The sequence below is a fragment of the Symsagittifera roscoffensis genome, chromosome 2 (assembly GCF_963678635.1).
Source record: "Symsagittifera roscoffensis chromosome 2, txSymRosc1.1, whole genome shotgun sequence".
In the NCBI taxonomy this organism is placed as follows: domain Eukaryota; kingdom Metazoa; phylum Xenacoelomorpha; order Acoela; family Convolutidae; genus Symsagittifera; species Symsagittifera roscoffensis.
Genome location: NC_087063.1, coordinates 42,282,558 through 42,304,565, shown reverse-complemented (window position 1 = coordinate 42,304,565; position 22,008 = coordinate 42,282,558). Strand labels below are relative to the sequence as shown.

The window sequence follows — 22,008 nt, the reverse complement described above, 5'->3', positions numbered from 1 at the left end:
GTTTGGTTCATTTTTTCAAAATTACAGTCACTTTTTCAAAACTACTTTTCATAACTACAGACACAGTAACAAAAAGTTCACTTTTATTTAAAAATGATTGAGTTTTTTAAAACATTTTGTTAGTTTTCTCTGCAACTATTTAAGATACAGGGTTTTAACTTCCACAAAAGATAGATGAAATTATTCGAAAGGGCTTAACCGCAACAAAATTTGAGAAATCTTGTTTTGAAGGCGTAAATTAGCCAGCATATCAAAACTAATTTTAGAGGTGTTCGTGCTGTGGAAACAACCTCACAAACATTATAAGCAATTTGAACTTAAGGGCTCAAATAAGTTTTTTGGGAAGCTGATGAGCTTGACTTACTCATTATGCTGCCTAAAAGTGACAAATTACAGATTTAACATACTTACCTGGTTCGGCGTCGAAAAACGGTCATATCTGTTTTCACGACATATACACGTAAAGCTCTTGGGTAAAGCTCAAATTACACAACATAAGTCTCCTAATGAGATTCCTGTGCGTCGGTTTAGCAGTAATTTTTTTTTGAAATTTTTGATGGAATGATTCTCTTCCTGACTAAAATCGATCGTTAATGCGAATTGAATAATAAAATATTTAACGGTTTTTTACACCGGAAAAAGTAATTGTGTTCATAGTGTTCTTTATCAATTAAGGCAGCTTAAGGAGTGATTTTTCTTTGTGAGGATATTTGCGCAACAAGAAAACCTCTAAAACTAGTTTTGAGATAGTGGCTTATTTACGCCTTCGAAAAAAGATTTCTCAGAGTTTGTCAACTGAGTCCTTTTAAATAGTTTAGTCTAGCTTGTGTCAAAATTTGAACTTTGCTTGTGTCAAAATTTGAAGTCTAGCTTGTGTCAATATCATAAAGAATTGCAGAGAAAATTCGTTCAGTTTTTCGTTGAAATAAAATAATTTCAAATTCTTTGTTGCTTGACTGTACTTCAACGTTGTTGTGATTGTCGATTTAATTGCAATTGCTTTTTGTTTGCTAACTTGTGAACTTAAACATACACACTCCTTCGGAATGAATCTTGATCTCATTTTGCAGTACAGTTTAATACAGTTTTTTTCGTATTCCTTTACTGTTGTTTAGTTCATTTTAACTTAATCTTTGAAGTTAACGTACTAGTTAAACATTTTAATTTGGCTAAGGCAAGTGCAGAATATGGCATGAGGAGAGTACCTCCATTCTGGCAAAATCATACGATGGATCCTACTATCCCGTGGGGAAGATTGGAATGATATGTTTAAATTGGCACTGATAGCCAAAGAAAACATCGACATCAATAACCTCATTTATTTTTCGGATCCAAAAACAGCGACTCCGGCAATATTCCAAGAAGCTCCAGACCCCAGACACAAAAAGCGACCAAGAGAAGGCAATAAGACTAGACAGATAACTAGAATCAAAAACGTAGATACGAAGACAAAGAAAATGCGTCAACCAGGATAGAATTGACTTTGTTTGGCGGGATGAGACAGGAGAGGAGGAAGAAAATAAAAAAAATCGAGTTCACGTTATTTCTAGCCTTGGGAATGAGAGAAAAATACTTTTTGCTCAAAAATTTACAAAAAAGGAAAATCCTAGGGATAAAATTCCACGAGTTTAGGGAATACCTGAACCTCACCTTCATCAGAAAATCAAACATCACTTTTGAAGAGATGCTAAACAGAAGACAGCGAGATCAAGAGAGTCTCAAACAGTTTTAGGAGCCCTTGCGAAAAAGGCCAAAAAGTGTGATACACCCTGCGGAGAAGAAAAGGAAACGAGATATATTTAATAAAAACAGGAAAAGTTACGGTATCCAACGAGGTTTTTAGCCGACACAGTGGCACTACTAGATGGATGAAATAAATCCAGCTATAGTAGACGAGGAGGGAATATCAAACTATCTCAAAATGACAAAAAAACACGATATCCCAGAGTTATCAACAACGTTTCCATCAAACCTTAAGGTTAAAAGAGAACAACAAATTTAAAAAGGGTAGCTCGCAGTTTGTCTGGCAAAGGACGCAGATTGTACAGCTTGGAACTATAAGGGCCATTTTAGAAAGAATTGTAATTCAAAAACAAATGTCAGTTTCGTCGATAGTTCCAATTCTGTATATAACTATGTAAATTCTCCAGGTTCTACAGGATTCTGTATTTTTTAAAGTAACTAATCAAAAAAATTAACGCAAGGAAACTAGCTGGACAAAGTGATATCAATGAATACTCAGTTCTGAACTTAACTACGATTTCTAATTCCGACGGAAAAGAACTGAAAAAGCTGTTAAACAGTGGCTTAGGAGAGGAGTACCTCGAACACATGAAAATTCGAGTCGACTCAGCCAGCCACCTTAGTTTTATGAAGAAGAATGTCATCAAGGAATAGAAATTCCGAGACCCTTTTTTAAAATTCACCCAGTAGACCTAGCAAATAAAAACCTATACTTAGGACTCACGGACGACGCAATAAAAGATATCGGAAAAGCCGAACTTCTTATCAGATCCAACAGATGGTCACACAAATATACACCGCATTTCTTAACAGCGCAATACCCTTGGGAACGATAATCTTCAGAAAGCTGGCAGAGAAGTAAAGCAGAAGGTTTTCCATATCTGAAATCCGAGACTAAAATTTAAAAGATTAGGTCAATGTCGCCTGTAAATAATGTCGAAAAATAAAACCAAGGTGTACGAAATATCGTGTAAAAAAAAACAAAAAAGTCCAGAAAAAAATTTAAAAAGATTAAAAATCAACCAAAAATCACACACTTTCACAGCCCTTTAAGACCAGTACAAACAAATATGATTAATAGTCTCATAAACATTAATATCCGAAAGACACAAGAAGAATTTAGAAAGTTACGATATCGACTATTCTGCAAGTCCTTGTGATAACCTGTAAAAAAACAAATCAATCAAATAATCACTCGACTCGAAGTTTGTCATCAATTAAGTGTACAAAAATAAGAACCAAATCACACACATTCGCCGTTTGGTAGACAACGTAGCCGCAAAAACCGCAGAAGTAATCGAAGGAGACAAATTTAGACAAAAAATGCCCATATTCAAGTTTTTCTAGATAAGACAATGCAACTGAAAGAATAGTCGGATGAAATTTGACCGCAACATACCAATTTTTAACTGAATTTTCCTTGCTTGGTGATATGCCATACGAATTTCCACATTTCATGAATTAAACCCTTGGCCCAATTTTTTACTGCATTTTACATTGACGACATATTAATTGGATCCAAACGATCTCTTAAAGAACACAAAAACATTATCAACCCAGTTTTTTCCATTCTGGAGAACCAAAAACTTGCAAATAAATAGGCAAAAAGCCCATTTTTTGAAGCAAGAAATTGAGTCGTTAGACATATAAATTGCAAGATTTGGAACATATTTCACGGAGGGTAAAACGCTCTCAATTAATGGTTTATCCGTTTCCAAAAATAATACGACCTCTTTCAAATAAAAAGTTGATTTTACGTGCTATAATACACATTCAATTGCATTCGAGAAGATCAAAAACAAATCGTAAAATGGACGTATGAAATAATTCAAGAGTGAAAACAGACGTCTCTCACAGCGGTCGCGGTGAATCCCTAGAACATTTCAACTCCATAGGAGGGTTTGGAAAACGGTCGCTTTTGTAAGCTTGTAAGCAGCTTCCTTAACACACATGAGCAAAATTATTCCAACAAAGAAATAGAGTTCTTAGGACTAGTATGGGCGGTCGAACACTACGAAAAATTATCTGAATGGGTCAGAGTTTGAAGTTTTTACCATAAAGCACTTTTATCAGCCTTATCCAGTATTCAACAAAAAAAAACATCTCATTGCAGTTAACACGCTGGGTAGACAGATTAATATATTTTAATTTCACAGTTATATATCAGGCGTGAAAGGATATGGGCTTATCCGATCTTTTTTCAAGAATTCCAAATGGAAAACCCACCTCAATTTCACACTTGAAGGAAAATTGGTGGCCGTGAACAAAATAAGAAATATATTTTCAAATCTTTTGGATACAAATACTCATTCTGTAAATAGCAACAAATTGATTGATCACAGTTTGGAATTTTCCAATGACGCAGTTTGACGTAAAAAAAACTTTTGAGCTCACTGTTACAGATTTTTAGATCTGCTTGGAAAGTTTGTGATTCAAACCATATTTGATATCATTTTTTCTCCTCAAAATGTATTCCTCTGGATTTCGTATAAAATGATTTATGAAAAAATGGTTTCTCAATTAAATTTTTATTATTCCTTTTATCAATCAATCCAAAAATTTTAAAAAAACCCAAAAGATGTAAACATTTTAAAAAGTATAAACGAAAATAACCAATTTGTAGCTATTCCTACTTCCTCGTGCATTCATGTTTCCTTTGATAAAGAGAACCCAAAAACAAAACTTCTAGCCTTGGCACATAAAATATTAGCACCTCTGGATATTAACTCTTCAATACCAGAATTCTCGATCTTCCTACTGAACAAGATGATTTCCTCAAACCATTGCTTAAAGTCTTGGAGGAAAAATGGGATTTGCACTCAAAACAATTTGGAAAAAAATTCTATCATTTTTACCTCAACTTCCACAATTCCAATGGTAGTGCTGTTTGCATTCAGAGGTGCAGTGATGAAATTTCATGACCAGACCCAAACTGGACATTTTGGAATGAAAGTTTTCTCTGAATATGCGTGGCGGCCTCACATCAACCGACTGATCTGGTTTCACAAAAAAATGCTCTGACTTCGTTAGTGCCGGTAAAATTTTAAAACCCTCAATCTTGTCTTCTGATGTGAAACTACTACCGACCTTCACTGCGGCGAATGAAAAAATTGATTTGGGTTCTGCCGGTCCATTGAATATTAACTGGGCTAACCAAAAACACAGTTTACTCTCTATCGATAAGTTTGCCAAATTCCCATCTGCGGAAATTACCTCAAGCCCATCAACAAAACCAATCATTCAATTCCTTCAAAACTACAATCTTTTACATGGCTTTTCAAAAAAATGTAGAGTGGGTCCTGCTACCTACTTTATCAGTCGCGAACTAAAAACATTTGGTGACACAAACAAAATAAACATACATTCCTGTACAGTTAAAGACTGTCGATCCAACAGACTAGTCAAACAATTGATTATAGTAGTTGAAACTACTCTTAATTACCTCCGAATCAGCTAAACCCTCGCTTAACGAAGGATTATCAAAATTATCTGGAACTTATGGAGCACGATCCAACCGACACTCAATTGTGTCCAATTCGAGAAGCACTACAACAGAAAACCGAACATAATATAGAAAACACTTTCGAGATGAAATTCCAAATCACAGTTTGGATTGCGAGGCAAGTGATAGAGTGGAAGATGGATTCTTGGACCCGTTGGTCTAAAACCAAAAATCAGAACTCTTCGGAGAAAGGTTACGAGTCAGAGCCATCTACTTCCCCAACCAATAAGAACCAACACGCTACCAGACACAAACTGATAGGACTATCAAAAAAGTTAGGTTCTTTCGAAAGGTATTGGTTGCTAAAAATAGAAAACCCCTTTTATCGCGAAATCGGAGACAAAGTTGTCAGCATATCAAAACCAACCATTTATCTGTTGACATTAAAATGTGTAGGAAATGAGACATTACCTTGCTGAACCCCAATGGAAAGAAGGCTTGAACATTAAAGGGAAACATCACTTTACCCGTGCCTCAACAAAAATCTTCTAGCAGGCATTTATCTACTCCAAAACAGGAGAAACGGACCGAAAACTCGAGCAGAAACAGCCATGATATCTTCATCATAACCCTCGTGTCCGAAACTACAAAAACACAGGAGACCACCCCAACCCAAAAAGAAAGGAGAACACTGACAGAAATTTCGCTTCCAACCGAAGAGAGCCGTTCAAGCCTCACCAACTGGTTACTTAGCCGAAGATGAATCGTTCAAATTACAATTTTATCTATGGACTTAGTGAATGGGAATGGGCAATTGATGGTTTTCCATGCAGTGATGTTGGTAGAGAGCCTTCTGTCAACTTTATGGGTTTACTTAGACATCAGGAGGAGGGAACGGATTCCATCGAAAAAAAGAGTTGGACTTTAATATTAAAATAAAAATATGTTTTTCTAGATGGGGAAGATTTATCGAGTCAATAGATCCCTACATGGGATTGCTCGGTCTCAAAAAAACCAGCTCCTACTGCAACCTCTATCACACCTACTACTGCCCTACAAGACTTGAATTTCAGACCGGGAGCTAACACAGATGTATCTCCGCCAGATGCAATCTAAGTCTCGACTTTGCCAACGACTACGACCTGACTAGTTCTTTAAACTGATGCTGACTAGTTCTTTAAACTGGCCGGATAGTTCTTTAAACTGATGCTGATTATTTTTTTTTCTCTTTGTGTCTATAATTGTTGTGATTTATATAATTTTTTTCCGGACATCCTAGGAGAAGATATTTGTAGTAAATTTACAGTAGTTAGTTTGAAACTTTCCCAATTGAGGGAAGTGTTATGATTGTCTATTTAACTATTATTACTTATTTTTTGGTTATGTCTGACTTTGAACATACACACTCCTTCGGAGTGAATCTGTGTACGTTTCAGTGATCGCATTTTATAGAACTCTTTTGATACAGTATTACTTTCGTATTCTTTTACCCTAGTTTTGTTTAGTTTAGTTTAGTGTTTTAAGGGGTACACTATTTTAAAATTTTATTAAATGTAGTCATAATTCGATGAAACTTGGCATGGTGAACGAACTAACCATTGTGAACAGATTTGTACATCGTAATATGAAACCTTCAGCCATAATTAAACGTAAGACAACAATAAAAAAGATAATTTATAAGATGAGGGTCTAGGAAAAAAGGCAACAGCTTGATGGGCCCCCTTAAACCTGTTGGCAGAGTTCGGGCTGTACTGAGAAGCGTAAAGTGAAGCACGTGCAATACACTGGGTGGCCTGACTTCGGAGTGTCCGGCCACTTCAACAAGATAGAGACACTGCTGGACCAGCTGAGTGAGTTCCTGGAGGAGAAGCTAGATGTGGCCACTGACTCATACTACATTCCACTTGTACACTGCAGGTAAAAAGTGTTGATTGTCTCCTAGTGTAAATTAAAAGATATTCAAGATTATTGCGAATGGCTTTGGGCTCTTGCTGCGATTTTAGCCCTCAGCAAACAGATAAAAACATATAGAAATGTTTTCAGCAGGGGTCGATTTCGAGTATGGAGGTTAAAAATTGCAAAAATGCTCGAAAATGAGGCCGTTTAAAAACTATTATGACTATTTTGAAACAGTTTTATCTTCTAGCTATTTTCAACACACAGGCCAAAAAGTCCGTTTTCTAACATTTTTTGAAAATTTATGAATGAAAAGTCCACAAAAATGACCACAAAGTTGTTCAATTTGGCGTTGTGTCTTTCTACTTCATAAATGGTATATTAATTAAGGACGGATTTGAGATTTTCCCGAGAGGAGTTTCAAAAACTTTTTTTAAATTTTGACATTCTTCCAAATCGACCTTGAGTTCGACCAAATTGATTTTCTTTTACAACGATCCATTGCTTTTCCGAGCACCCCGAAACAATCAAGAGACATCATTTGTCCAACTTCTTAGAACTAAAAGCAATTTAGAAAAAAACGGGACAAAAATATTGTTTTTAGGCATTTTTTGGAAAATTTTCTCGATTTTTTTTTTCAATGTGCAATCTTCCTCAAGTTTGGTCAATTGACGCAGAGTCCCCTTACGAAATTTTTGGTTGGCTTGAAATTGATGTCTTATAAAAGTGCTAAAAAGAAGCTCTTTGGGTGGCCAGGGGTTCAATTAGCCGAAGAGTACAGCGGACTTTCAGGCTCTGGTGTGTTCAGTAAAATGATACATCCAGTCGGCCAAAAATTGATGCAAAAATGTATAAAAAAGGAGTCCCCTGAAGAAAAAGTTTGACAAGGAGAAAAAAAGGAAGGGTTTGGTCTACTTTTACGGCAAAGTTTTCGGCCAATTGAACCTAAATTTTCCCAAGAGCACCTTTGGCGCCAAAAATAAAATAAAAAATGTGTGGAAGGATGGCTCGTCAATTTTTAGCCAAATTTTTCCAAATAACTTTGAAACGTTTTGTAAAGGAAAGGGGAGGCAAAACTCTGAATATAAGCGTCTGTGTTTTTACCCCCTCTCTAAATGCACCCCTGCCAACAAACCACACCCAAGAGTTTGTTTTACGAGACAATGAAAACAACGTTTACTGTCTAGAAGAATCAACATGGGCTCTATGATCCGTTGTTACGCATTTTTGAGGAAACTTTTTAAAATATTTTTGTCTCCATTCAGGAGAAAAAGTCTCAGCAAAGTCTGAAGTTTTTGACAGAAAAATAATCGAGATTGAATCTGAAGCCATCCAAAGCAGAGCTAGAAAACGGCATCTCTGGAGCTTTTACACGCAATTTCTGAAAACATGCCTCCCTTTTGAGATCTGTTACTCATTAAAGTTTAAGTAATCCAAAAATGACTGCGACTGTTTTGTTCCGATTTGCAAAGAAAAGATGGATTATTTTTGCTTGGTATGGTTCTGTCTTCAATAATTGTTCGATTTTCAACTGGTCATTTTTGAACGGCGTTTTAAATGTCATCTGATAGGTATTGTTGCTTTGAGCTCAAATTTACAGAATATTTCACCTGTAGTCATTTTTTGCAAAGTTCGGCGGCTTAGAAATGTCAATTTGGCTAACCTGGGACAATTAATTGCTCGATATATTATCGCTTGAGGGGTTGTTTACTCCGGCTCCGAATGTTCAAAAATGATTTGAGGCAAGCCAGTAAGAACTGCTAATACGTTAGTTGAATCTAGTATCATCAATTTTGCTTTAAAAAGCGTCCGGTTGAATACTAAGAGCGAAAAAAAAAATGAAAACCAAAACCAATTTTCAAACCTTTTTTCATCAATTTAGTGAAAAAAATGAAATTTTGCTTAGGCTCTAACGGCCAGTCGGAAAATTCTGGTCTTTGCCCTGATACCAGCTTTTGTTGCTATTAACACAAGAGAGTTCATTTAATCCGGCTCAGAGTTCGCTCCAAATTGAATACTGACAGGCCTCTCTGTTCTAACTATTACGTCACAGCGTGCTAAACATATCCTTTATTCTTCAATTAGCTTGCTGGGAGATGATTTTCAAAAAAAGTTTTGCGTTTTTTTTCTATCTCCTTTTGTTTTACGCGGGATTTTATCTAATTTTATTTGTTCAAATCAAAACTTGAAATACTGCTCCATAGACATTGATGGGCGGTTGGATTTTTCAGGACTCCGTCCTGATATGCTCGTTTTTGTTGTTCCGACTCTAAAAAAAGTGCAAAATACTTATGTTAGCGTGTTTCTCTTTACTCAGTCAAAATTCTCAAATCGAAAAAATAGTTTTAAAATTATTTCTATATAATGAATTGACGATAATGACTCTCTAAGATCAGGTTTAAAAAGATATTTTACCTGCAATTTTTTATAACTCTAAGGGGTTCAATTTGGAATGGCTCTGGACTAATTTATGCTATTTCAATTTTTTGTATATTATACTGAAAGCCTAACGCAATTTTTTTTATGGATAGCAAATTTTCCTTCCAGAAAGGTGATCCAAATAGAATATAGGCAAGCTTATAGGTCATATTATTTAACTACAATTTAAGTTTTTACGTTTGATGCTTAAACTTGTCAAAAATTTATGGTTTTTCAATAATCTTTTGATCAAAAACTGTTCTATATCGATTAAGGGGCAGTCGAACATTTATGCATGGGCGGGTTGTTTTTTTATTCAGTCAATTTTCGAGTTTTTAGTTTGCAATTTTGATGGATTTTTTAAGACCGTCTGAAATTTTATCGGGTTATACCATCTGAAAGGTTATTTTGTTAAATTATCAGGTTTTAAAAATTGCTAACTTAGCCAACTTTGGATAATTAACGCGCGATATATTGCGTTCTTAGACCAAGCGTAAGCGGCAGAATAAAGCGTTTCAAACCGAACTGAAGAAAACTCTTTGGTTTTAAAATTAGTACAGACGCTAAATAAATCACATTAGCGCATGGGTGGATAAATTGAACAAAAAGAATTAAAAAAACACCTTGAAATGACTACTTTAAAAAAACTTTTCATCCAAAAAACATTAAAGTGCAATCAGAACATTCAAAGTTCTACCTTGATTTACCAGCAGTCTTGTTATTTTTTGAATAGGGTTTGATCAGTGGCGTATCTTGGATTTTCTCGAGGGTGGGAGCGGATTTTCCAAATAATTTCGAAAAATTTGTCGACCTTTTTTTTGTTTCTTAGGTTTATCAAATTGATTTTCCGAGGTCTCCCAAGCCACCCAAGAGACACTTATTTAGCCATTTTTTCTGCGCTGCTAGCAAAAGTTTGAGAAAAAACAGGCCAAAAAAGGCGCTCGCCCCTTAAAATTAGTATATATTGGCGCGAAGGCTCTTTTAGAAATTTTTTAGTGTCCGTCAGCCAAAAATTGATATCTCAAAATAGTACAAAAGGGGGACCCTTTAGTTCGGCAGGTGTTCGAATCCCTGGGGGGCGCGTTCATCCGCCCCCCCCCCCCCCTTTTAATCCGCCCTGGTTTTGATAGTTTAATCAACGCTTTTAATACTACGTAATTCATCGCCATTTACGGTAAACCAGATTGCATCAAAGTTATCAGCCGCCCAAAGTAATCAGCCCCATCAAAGAATAAGTAATATTGCAGATACGATAAATAAAAGTGTCTATTGATGCTCACATTTGTCAAAGTTTCACTCAATTTCCTGTTGTGATACCCCAAAATATTTAGCCAAGCTGTGATATATGATTCCAAATACCAGATGTTTACAAGAATATATTTCTTGGGGCATATAGCACAGAAAAATTGGACCTCGCTGCTATTGCGTGTTTGGACCTCACCTCACAAAATAGGGGAATCTTTTGTTTTTGTCTAAAACAGGTCACAGACGAATGTCCGCGATAAACGTCAAGTGTTTAAGTGATGGGGTAGAATTAAATCTAATGAAAACCTATGCAAACCCAACTAAATGAAGCCGAGAATCGTTTTACCAATACTGATGTTGAGTAGTGAATAATTCTTCGGACTTTCGAAAAAAAAGATGGAATAATTTTGCTCGGTGTGATTTGGTTTCAAATAACCGATTTCGACAAAGAATAGAAGAGTTAGAATTTACAAGGGAGATTTGATACTAGCTACAGTTATGGCATATGCTTTATTTTTTGTATACTCGATTATAGGGATGGGTATTCTATACTACCCGCACTCAGTAAAAATACAAAATAATAGATTATAATGGATTTTTATTGTCAGTCTCCATAAATTTCAAAAAGAATTGATTAAGGTTGGATTATAATGTTACTCTTTTTGGAAACAGTAAAAATCATTATAATCGATTACAATCGATTATAATCGATTATTTATTGAATTTATTTTTTCAAATTTTATTGAATTATAATCCATTATTGTTCAACAAACGTCATCGCTTCATTTCGTTTTATTTTTGTTTTGTTTTGTGCGCTTTTCAGTTCATTACTTGTGTGCTTTTCAATTGGTTACCGAAATAAGAGAAATTCTAATTTTGTACTTATGGCCAGGGGCGGATTTAGGGGGGGGGGTGCGACGGACGCCCTTCCCCTCAGGGATTCGACCTCATACCGACCCAAAGGGTCCCCCTTTGATCTATCTTGAGACATCCATTTTTGGTGACGGAGCCTTAAAATTTTCCAAAAGAGCCTTCGGCGCCAATATATACTAATTTTAAGGGGCGAGTGCGCGTCGAAAAAGCGAAATTTTTTGGTCAAAGTTTTCCAAAAATTGCATAAAATTGCCTTTTTTGTCCTGTTTTTTTTTCAAACTTTTGCCTTTTTTGTCCTGTTTTTTTTTTCTTCAAACTTTTACCTTTTGAAAATTTTTCGAAATCCGCTCCCCCCTCCCTCGAGAAAATCCTAGATACGCCCCTGCTTATAGCTTAAAATTAAATTAAATTAGTTTTTACTGTGTTTTCATGCCGAATAGCTAAATTATTATCCATTATAATTGATTTTTTTTGTGAAACAATTTTTTGATAGAAAAAGGATTATAACTTATTATAAAAGATTATAACAGATTATAAGAGATTTTCGGAAAAACTATAATCAATTATAATTGATTATAATTTATTAAAATAACACCAAAAATTTTATCGGTATAATGTATTATAAATCGTTTAAACATCTAAAATTGGCGCTTACCAACAATTTTGCTGAAAGTACAATTATAATTATAAAATAATCAATTATATGCTCTTTTTTGATGAAAATTATCATAACGAGGCGAAACTGTGAACTGAATAGGTGCACAATTTTTTGTCTGTATGTTCCTGGATTCCAGAGACAGGTCTTTAATTATGTTAGAATTTTGTCGAAACGATCAAAGAAAATGAAAGAACAAAATAAGAACAAAGGGAGCGTCCTTGTTGCGGAATCCGCTTAAATTTCCAAAAAACGCACCATTTAAAAAATTGGTCGTTTTTTTCCGAGCTCAAATATTCCGCACCTTCTTCGAAAGTCGGATTTGCAAATTATTTCAACATTTTTTTTTCCAAAATTTCATCATTTTTCTAGAAGAAACACATAAGTCACAAAAATTTTTAAAACCTTCAAGGCCTCGTTTTTATACCAGCAGTTTCATGCATCCTCGTTTTGACTGGTAATCAACATTTTGCTGTCATAATTAGCTTAAGACCAGTTTCAGGTGTTTTAACTGATACTTGACAACGTTTAATTTTTTGGGAAAATGTTTTAAAGTGTACTAAATTACAATATATACAATCTACTTATTTAAAACAGTCGGATCTTTTGAGGTTTTACCCTAATACCATTATTATAATTATGGTTTTAGACTAATTTTAGTAAATAGTAGAAGAAACGAACATATAATCATTACAACTCTAATTATTAAGTAGATTATATATATTATTCAATAATTGGAGTCGATTTAATAGAGTTTTAATAATTAGAGTAAAACATGTTCGTTTTTGATCCACTCCTCCATAAAATAATTTTAAAATCGAAAACGAGACTGTTGGTTTCAAGGTGAAACCTGAAAGGTTTCGACTGTTTTTTATAGTGCTTGAACTAAAATTTCATTTAAAAACTCTAATTAAGAAAAAACGAAATTATTACTTTTTAATTTTCCGCACACTCAATTCATACCACAAAATGATGAATATTTATCTTTTTAGACCTTGATTCACTAATTAGCTTGCTTCACTCAAAATTTTAATGAAATCTGAGATAAATTAATTTGCTACCCACTTACCGAAAAATGGAATTTTTGCGCGATTATTATACCAAACTGACCACAACACCAATATTTAACTCACCATAACATCCCGTCACCTAACTACAGAAGAATTTTTTGTATATTTGAGCCTACAAAACCATATGTGGTCTAAAAAAGTTATCAAAAATGGTTTCTTAGAACATCAAAAAGTGGCCCGAAAGAATAAGAAAACAGTTATTCACTCATTCTCTCTAGTTTTTTTAAAATCTGTTAATTGCTGCCTTAAGCAATGGTTTAAGCGTACAAAACGTAACAAGTTAAGCGTAAAAAACGTGATTTCAGCGCGAAAAAACACATCCGTTTCAATTTTTGGTGGTCGGAAAAAATCTGTCCAACTATTCAAAAAATGCTATTGAATGTTGAAAAAAGTACGGAATGTTTGTGTGAAGCAAAAACTTTAAAAGTTGCAAACGCATATCACAGCTATAGCAGACTGAATTTAGAACAACAAGCCAAAAAGTTAGTGTCATGACCATCAGACGGAAACTAGATACCTTTTTTGAATTGTTTTCAGCGCTGGCTGTGGTCGCACTGGCACAATTGCATGTCTTCTCTACATTGCCAAGCTCATACACAATAAAGTTAGTTTCTGGAAATGTCATATAGGATTGGTCGGGAGTAGTGTTTAAGATTTTTGGGAAAGTTTTTCTGCAAAATGTAATTGGCGCTTCGATGTGTTTTTGAAAAATAAAACCATACTATGAAGCTCAAAGGAAAGTCTAGTAAAAATGAAAACAGAAAAATTAAGTGAAAAAATTTTATCTAGGATTTTTGTGAGTGGGGTTTTCAAAAACATGTTTTATCTAGGATTTTTGCGACGAGTGGGGTTTTCTTTGGCAGACCAAACCTACTTTCCGAGTTTTTGGGCACTTCATGGAAAGCTTTGGGCAACAATCGAATTAAGTACCTTTTAAGCTCTCTAGTTTGAAAGTCGGTGATTTAACGTTGATTAAAATACAATGATTGAAATTCATTTTGTTGCACAGAAACTGCACGAAGACTTCAGTCTAGTTGATCTGGTGCTCCAACTGAGAAGAGAACGCCAGAACATGGTCCAGACTAAAGTGAGAACTAGATTAATGTGATGATTTGTTTCTTTTGAATAATCACCAATAGCTCCAAATGATCCCATTGGCATTTGGACCTAATCCGATTAGAGCCCCAAATTAATCTAACCAGGTTTTTCTTTTTACAAAGACAATAAAAGCAGTTAAAATTGAAACGTACAAAAGCTCCTGCAAAAAAAAGATTTTTCGACAAAATAATATTAATTTTTTGCTGCATCGAAATTGTTGAAAGAAAAAATAATAAGAGAAAAGTAAAACTTTTAAAAACATTTGTTTCTGTTTGTTCAAATTAAGTTTTTTTCCTTGCCCAAATAACTTTGATACCCAGCTAATTTATTTTGAATGATTGAGTCTCGTTTTTAGTACAAAAGTTGTTCTAAATCCCAACTAAAATTGAGAGTCAGAGTTGCAACATTTGTAAGATTAAGAGTGACATCAGTAAAATTAAGTTTCAGCGGTACCTCTAAAACTGAGTAGAATCAATTCCACCTGCTTGTCCTGAACACAGGGAAAAATTTTCCATTTTTTTTTCAAAATTGGTCGCAAGTGAAAAGGGTTTAAACTGATATTCTAATTTATTTTAGCAACTTCACCGTAAAAAAGGGGCTTAAAAATGTATTGTCTTAGATTTTTAATTTTTTATTTTTCCGACCCGTGCGACAACAATTCGACACAAATTACAATTGCCGGCAGTCGACAAATCGTCACAGGTGACAACTGCTATCAATTCAAGAAGCTATAGTTCGTCGCAGAGTAATTTACCATAACATTTATAATACTACTTCGAAATAAAATGCTTTAGAAATCCACAGCAACCAAACGGTAATGCCCTAGGGATTAAGAGTTTTCATTACGAGGCAAAACTGTGCACCGGATAGGCGCACAATTTTGTGTCTGTTTGTTCCTGAATTCCTGAGACAAGTTTTTAAACATGTTAAAAGTTTGGTGAAAATATCGAAGAAACTTACTTACCACATAACCCTAAAAGGGTGAGACAAAACTAAAACATGGAATGAGTTTGTAAGTGGTGTGTTGGCTTCAAGGTCTTTGAAATGTCTTCAATAGTTTCTTAATTTCAATGTTTTTTTTTCGGTTTTCTAGACTACATTTGTTAGGAGCCTGAACTATCATATCTACATTTTTTTGTTACGACCATTGAAAACGGGAAAGAATTTTGTATTCGGGAGTGTTTTAATTTTCTAACCTTTTTTTCTGTGCTACTTGAACAGCTACCGACTATTCTTGTTCTCATTTGTTATCAGCTATCCTGAATCATTTGCCTTTTGACAAAAACAGCATGCTTTTTTTTGAAAAAAAAATTTATATATAAATTTACTTTTTTTTTCAATTGCCTCTGACTAACTCGCTGTGGTCAAATCTACTGTTCTATTTTTTATTTGCTCAGCAACTATCTATCTATATTTTTGTTTCTATATTGTGATTTTTAGAATTTCGAAATTGATTTCTATTACTGAAACTCATATTTTTCATGATTCATATCATCAACAAAAGTCTCATAAATGAGTGCTCATATCATCAACAGAGAAGTCTATTGTTTTGGGGGTGCTTGTTCAGCTTTTGTAGATTGAATAGCCGTTTTTTGAGCTTTTTTAGAAGTTGTTAATTTGAAAAACCTTTTTTTTGAGCGTTCGGACTTCAGACAGTTTTTAGCGTTGGTAATCTGAAATTGGCTCTCGTGAAATAGTGCTGAAAGGGGGACCCTTTGAAAAAACTTGGCAAGACAGAAGTTCCTTTTTGTAGTTTGTCGTTTGCAATGATGATTTCAATCGAATTTGATTACAGCCACAACCTAACGTTGTTGTTTATAAGGTATGTTGCTGCTCAGAAGACGTTCACAAAAATTTCTCAAAATCTAATTTCATCCCTGCGCTCTGAAATTTATGTCAAAGATTTTTAAGAGTCGATGAACGCAGATCAAATTATTATACAGGTCGTTAATTTTTTCTAAAGTTTTTTTTTTCAGTAAAAGTCTCAAAATTTGTTCAGTCTCAAATTTACTTTTTTGCGGTTTGACTTTGATTTCCTTTTAAGTTCAATTCATTTCCTTTCTTACAACTCCATTATCGAACAGCGAAAGGGTAAAGGTCGCGGCTTTGAAAGTGTTTCAAAGGGCTTTAGAACCATCTACTTTTTTCTTTGAAATTCGAAAGTTGAGATTTGTTCAAAAAATCAATTCATTATGATTCTGTTTACTTGCATTCATTGACTCTTTTCCAACTTTCTCTTAGCTGTGTTTCATTTTTTCCATATCTTTAGAAAAAAATGATTAGGTCCCAATCTGCTGCTAACTCCAACCTTGGGAGAGATTTTGTTTGCTTAAGTGGGGCCTATGATACGACAAGCATAAAAATTAGGGTACGTTTTTGCACCCTAACTGTTGAAGGGTCCGGTTAACCAAATGACTTTCAGGGTCAGTATGCGTTTCTGTGCGAGTACTTGTCCCAGTGGATGCTGAAGAAGGAGATTGAGAAGTACAGCAGACGCATCCCGAAACCCACTCAAACATCACCACAGCAACAACAACAACAACAAAAAGAACAACAACAACAACAACAACAACAACAACAACAGCAGCAGCAGCAGCAGCAGCAGCAGCCCATTTCGCCCACCAGACAACACTATGGTTCGTTTCCTGCTTATGTACAGAAGAAAAAAATCAGAAAAAAGTGAATACATTTTCCTTGAGCCACTTAGCAAAAGCAGACTTTTTTCAATAAGTGCACGCCCAGGTTTTTTCTTTCTTGCAAAATAAATTATTTCTTAAATTGAAAGATCATTAGTACAAATCCGTTAGAGCATATTTTTCAAATATTTGCAAAATATCATACTTAGTTAACCTAAACTCCTCACTGTAACCCAGAGACGGGACTTTGCTGTGAATAAAACACTGTTAGAAAAAAATTGCCTCAGCAGTGTAAAATGGCTAAAACGAAGTTAGAGTCGACATTAGAAGTAGAAGCGGTAATCTATTCAAATAATTCAACAGTACTTTCATAAAAATAAGCAAACTCAGAGTCTAATGAGTTAATTTCAGTCAAGAATCGAGCATAACCAAAAAAAATTAAAATTCGTGAACATTTCTTTTTAAAAACCAATTATGAAAATGTTCAGGTGAAACCTAGCCTATTATTTTTAGGTGATTTAGTTTGTTCGGCGTTTTTTTGTTTTTTTTGTGCGTTTTGTGATATATTTTGTTTGGCGTCCTTGGCAGATCTGTGGAAACTTCTATATTGAGTTCCAGGCCCACTTAGGCATGAACATTTGCTGGCTGAGATATGGCTTTTTTGTGATTGTTTTTTGGAAGCGAAATGAAAAGAATAAAATATAACATAAACTTTTTGTCATGTTCATTCATGCCCAAAGCTTTAATTTTTTCCCTAACAGTGATACAGCTTGAAATTTTTTAAAATTCCGTCCTAAAAAATCCGGCCCTTAGTAGCAGGTTCAATTTGATTGGTTAATATGCAACAATTGTATTTTTTTTGAGAACTTTTTTAAATGCTATTTTATCTTTATGTTAAGTTTCCGTCCCTAAACTTTCAAATTCTTTAACAAAGAGTTGCTAAACATTAAAACTTCGACCAAAATTAAGGTCAACGCAAATTGAAAAAGTAAAAATTCAGAGCGTTGTAGCTGGCACCAAAAATAAAAATTTGCATCGTCTGAATTTGCTATAACAAGTTATTGTTCTGACCACCACTAGAAGTGATAAAGAACTATATAGCAGAGTATATTTTTTCCAACGCATTCTTTCTACCTCAAAAAATACTCGTTTTCATAAGATGGAGGGAGGGTTCATGTTTGGTATCATAATAAATAAATTCAGCTGTAACTTTGATATCTAAAGCTGGTTTGAAAAATGACTAACATTCGGAAAAGTTCTAGTCACTTTTGGAGAATTTTTGCTGGTATTCAGACTATATGAGACAAAATTTTTGACGATAATGAACCAAATCAGTTTTCAATTAAAAGAATTTAATATCCAATTCAAAGCTACTGCATTTTTAACGATTTTAAACAAAAATTTAGTTTCGTTCTCGTAATGTACTCATAACTAAAGAAAAAACAACGAGAAAACATTTTTTCAATTTTTTTGATTTTGTTTAGGAGCAGCTAAATGTACATTTCAAGCAAATGTCTTTAAACGTTTTCGGAAATTAGAATCTATGCGCAGAACATGAAAGAACGTGAAACTCTGGTTTTTCTTGTAAGAAAAAAGTTTTTATTGTATGGCTGTTAGCCCTGCAGATTTTGAAAATCCTGGCCACCCAAAGAGTGTCCTTTTATGTACTTTGTAGCTGGCCGACCCAAAAAAAATTCAGAATGATTGTCTTGAGTAGTTCTACATCTTCTACGTCACGATTTTTCAATTTCAACAATCATTTTCGGATATTACTATTTGAGCATAAGCAGAAAAGTTGATTTGAAAATTCAGTTTGACTTGAAATAGTTTTAAAAAAAGAAACAAAAACTTTTATATTTTCTTATCAAATCTAACGATCTGTCTACCCTAGAAAAATTTTTATTCGTTTTTTTTTTGTAAAAATTGGTTGCTCATTGTGAGTTCTTTTCCAAAAAAATGAGAAAAAAATTAAATAAAAGTGGGCGTTCTTGCAGTTGTTTTTCTAAGCAATCTAAAATAATTTGGAATTTAATACTTTTTTTTACTAATGCGAGCTAGCGAGCGTAATGTAATAATATGAATCGAATTTTCTCCAACCAAAATCGCTTTTATTCCCAATCAGTAGCTCTGGAAGTTTCATAGAATCTTTTCTCTGCTTTATTGATGACTAGTGCTTGCTGGTGGTCAACTGACCGAGGGAAGTTCGGGAGATACCATATTTACCGGTCGGAGGTTCGAATCCTACAGTTAGCAAAAAAAAAACTTTTTCAAGGCCCTTTCTTATACTTTTTCTATTTTCACTAGTCTGAGTTGCTTTTTGGCCGTTGTCTCGTTTGTGTTTTCAAACGGCAGCTAAAAATTTTCCTTTAGATTCAATTACCACTTATTGACACCTAAGTTAAGTATTTGTGTTCTTTTTTGATTTTCTAATGAGTATGACAAGCCTATTTTTTTTAAGGAGGTTTGCATTTGATTTTGATTTATCAAATAAATTTTCAGTTATTACCTAAGTTTTGTCTTTCATTATTCATTTCAAAGGATCTGTTGGAAAAACCAGTTCACGTTAGTGTTGAATTCTAAAAAGCGGGAGAAATCCGTCAAAGTCAAAGTTGAGGCGAATGAAATTCGAGATAAAAATGTTCGTACGTTTTTTTACAAGATTTTTGACTTGACATAGACTCGTGACATTATATTACACAAGCAAAGATGGCGAGGATCCTGCCAAAGACAAAATCAAACTCGGAACTATGAAATCATTCGCAAACCACTATCTATGAAAACTAAAAAAACCCTGATTCGGTGCTTTGGTGGTTAACTTTTTATCTGTGATCCAGACAAAATTGATTGATCTGGAACCTTGCGCAAATTATGCTAATTTTGTGACCTTGGCGCACGTCCGACTGTTCGCTGAATTCTGACAAAAAGAAATACGAAACTAAGGGAAGCATGAGCTAATTTCTTGTCGAGGTGTTTAATCATCGCAAGTCTTTTCAAACTTTACCTAGCATCGAAAGCATTGCTTCCAAAACATCAGAAGCCTTGGCATTGTTTCGATTTTCTTAGTTAAACTGCGGTCAAATGTTTCAGAGCGCAGCGGTGAACACTCAAGCTCAGCTTTGGACAGCCGAACGTCAGAAGAACACATAGTATTCGAACACAACAACAATCTCAGCCCAGAATCTCCACATATTTATTCCACTCCAAATCCTCAAAAGAATGGCACTACCACAAGCAGTTCTACGAATTCATCGCACGAGCACCTACTGATTGATTTTGGAACTGATGATTGCTCGGTGAAAAGAGAAACAACGACAGCAAATGCTTCGCCACGGCCAAAATATGCACTAAATTTAAACCCAAACAACCCGTTTGGAGATTTGATCAGCGCTGAGCACGTCAAAAAACACATATCACCACGAAATGTGAGATTGTATTTTACTCGAAAGTGTAAGATTTTCAAAATTACATATCGCTCCTTAATACATAATACATCATGCATAAAATCTCTTAACATTAAATCGTCGGTAGCTTAAAATTATTGAAGAATTTCGGCTTAACCTAATTTCTAGTTGTTTAAATTCTTTTGCCGATGAAAGTTTCATCAAAACTTTTTTAACATGGATTTCTCTGACGCTTTTTCTGTAGGAGGAACCCACTACTCCGACAATACACATCCAGCACATGGACGCTTTTCAGCTCCCACCACCATCCACTGGGTCCCCTCGCCGCGCGGCCGAAAAGCGATCCGACACTTCCAAACTGATTCGACGATCACCAATTCAAAAAGACAGATCGTTGTCGCCGAGAGCAGCAACTCACGAAAGAGGATCTGAAATCAGCTCCGGTGTGGCGTCTTCGGATCAGCCGAAAGGCGAGAGCGAATACATCAGTTTAACCGAGTGCTCTTCGGGTGTCGCAGAAGGTAGTGGGATCAATGTGACCGCAGACGGCTCAAACTCGCAGTCTTCTCGGAGTGAAAACGAGTCTTCATCTTGTAGCTCAGGTAATTTCAAACGTAAAATTCAGTTCAACTAATAAACGGTTAAAGTAATTGCATTCAAGATCTCTACATCTTTTTCTAGGGGGGATTTTTATTTTTCTTCTACATTTCATCTCTTTTTTTGTTCGCCCAAACACTAGAAAAAGCCTGTCTGACAGCGAAGCCTGCCCCATATTCTGATTATTTAGTTTATATTGTTGCCAAAGGAGTCTTACGGAAACTTTTGGGCATCGTATATGAGGATTTGGGTTTTCAAGATTCAATTCTTTTTGAGACGACAGATTCCCCACTCTCCCCAATTGCTGTATTAAAATTTCAACGAGCAAATGAACAACATTTTTCTGCACGTTTTTAAAATTTTCTCAGCATTTATTAAGGATATAGGGTTGAAATTTCTACACACGATAGATGAAGTTATTTCAAAAAAACTAGCAAAGTTTGAAAAACTTAGTTGTGAAGGAATGAAATAGCCAGTATAATATAACTAGATACAGTAATGTTCTGGGAGAAGAAAAATCCTCGCAAACAGCACAAGTAAATGATATTTATGGGCTCAAATTGTTTTTTTTGAGAAGCTGACGAGCTTGACTTTTTAATTTTGCCGCGGAAAAACAGTAGGAAATATAATTGAAAAAGTAACTTGGCCCGGCGTCAAAAATGGCTGAATATTGATAGGCAATTTTACGCTGATGGTTTAAATAAACCAGCAAAAGAACTATTCCAGCTAACTTTTTGTGGGAAAGACTGCTCCATTTAAGAACCAGGAATCTCACGAGCAGTTTTGTTGTCTTTAAATTTAGTCCATCTTTCTGGTGTAAACACCGAAGACCATTTATTGTCTGTATCACTAAAACAGATATGGCCGTTTTTCTGACGCCGAGCAAAGTAACCCTTTCAGTTCTTTTATCTGTTGTTTTTTTTTCCGGCTTACG

General features: G+C 34.8%; 2 protein-coding genes across 5 annotated transcripts in view; one reads left to right on the top strand and one right to left on the bottom strand.

The window, feature by feature from the left end:
* The window catches only part of LOC134839181 (branched-chain alpha-ketoacid dehydrogenase kinase-like), a 557,313-nt gene that overhangs the window by 294,541 nt on the left and 240,764 nt on the right, over positions 1-22,008 (bottom strand). The gene's annotated exons all lie outside the window — the stretch shown is intronic.
* Positions 1-22,008, top strand: part of LOC134839626 (tyrosine-protein phosphatase non-receptor type 12-like) — a 33,475-nt gene that overhangs the window by 9,393 nt on the left and 2,074 nt on the right. For all 3 annotated transcript variants that reach the window (XM_063855241.1, XM_063855240.1, XM_063855239.1), the window contains 6 exons: positions 6,924-7,102; positions 13,880-13,946; positions 14,352-14,429; positions 16,863-17,076; positions 20,164-20,498; positions 20,722-21,079. In XM_063855241.1, the coding sequence (XP_063711311.1) occupies positions 6,924-7,102; positions 13,880-13,946; positions 14,352-14,429; positions 16,863-17,076; positions 20,164-20,498; positions 20,722-21,079 (1,231 nt within the window). The remainder of the gene's footprint in view (positions 1-6,923; positions 7,103-13,879; positions 13,947-14,351; positions 14,430-16,862; positions 17,077-20,163; positions 20,499-20,721; positions 21,080-22,008) is intronic.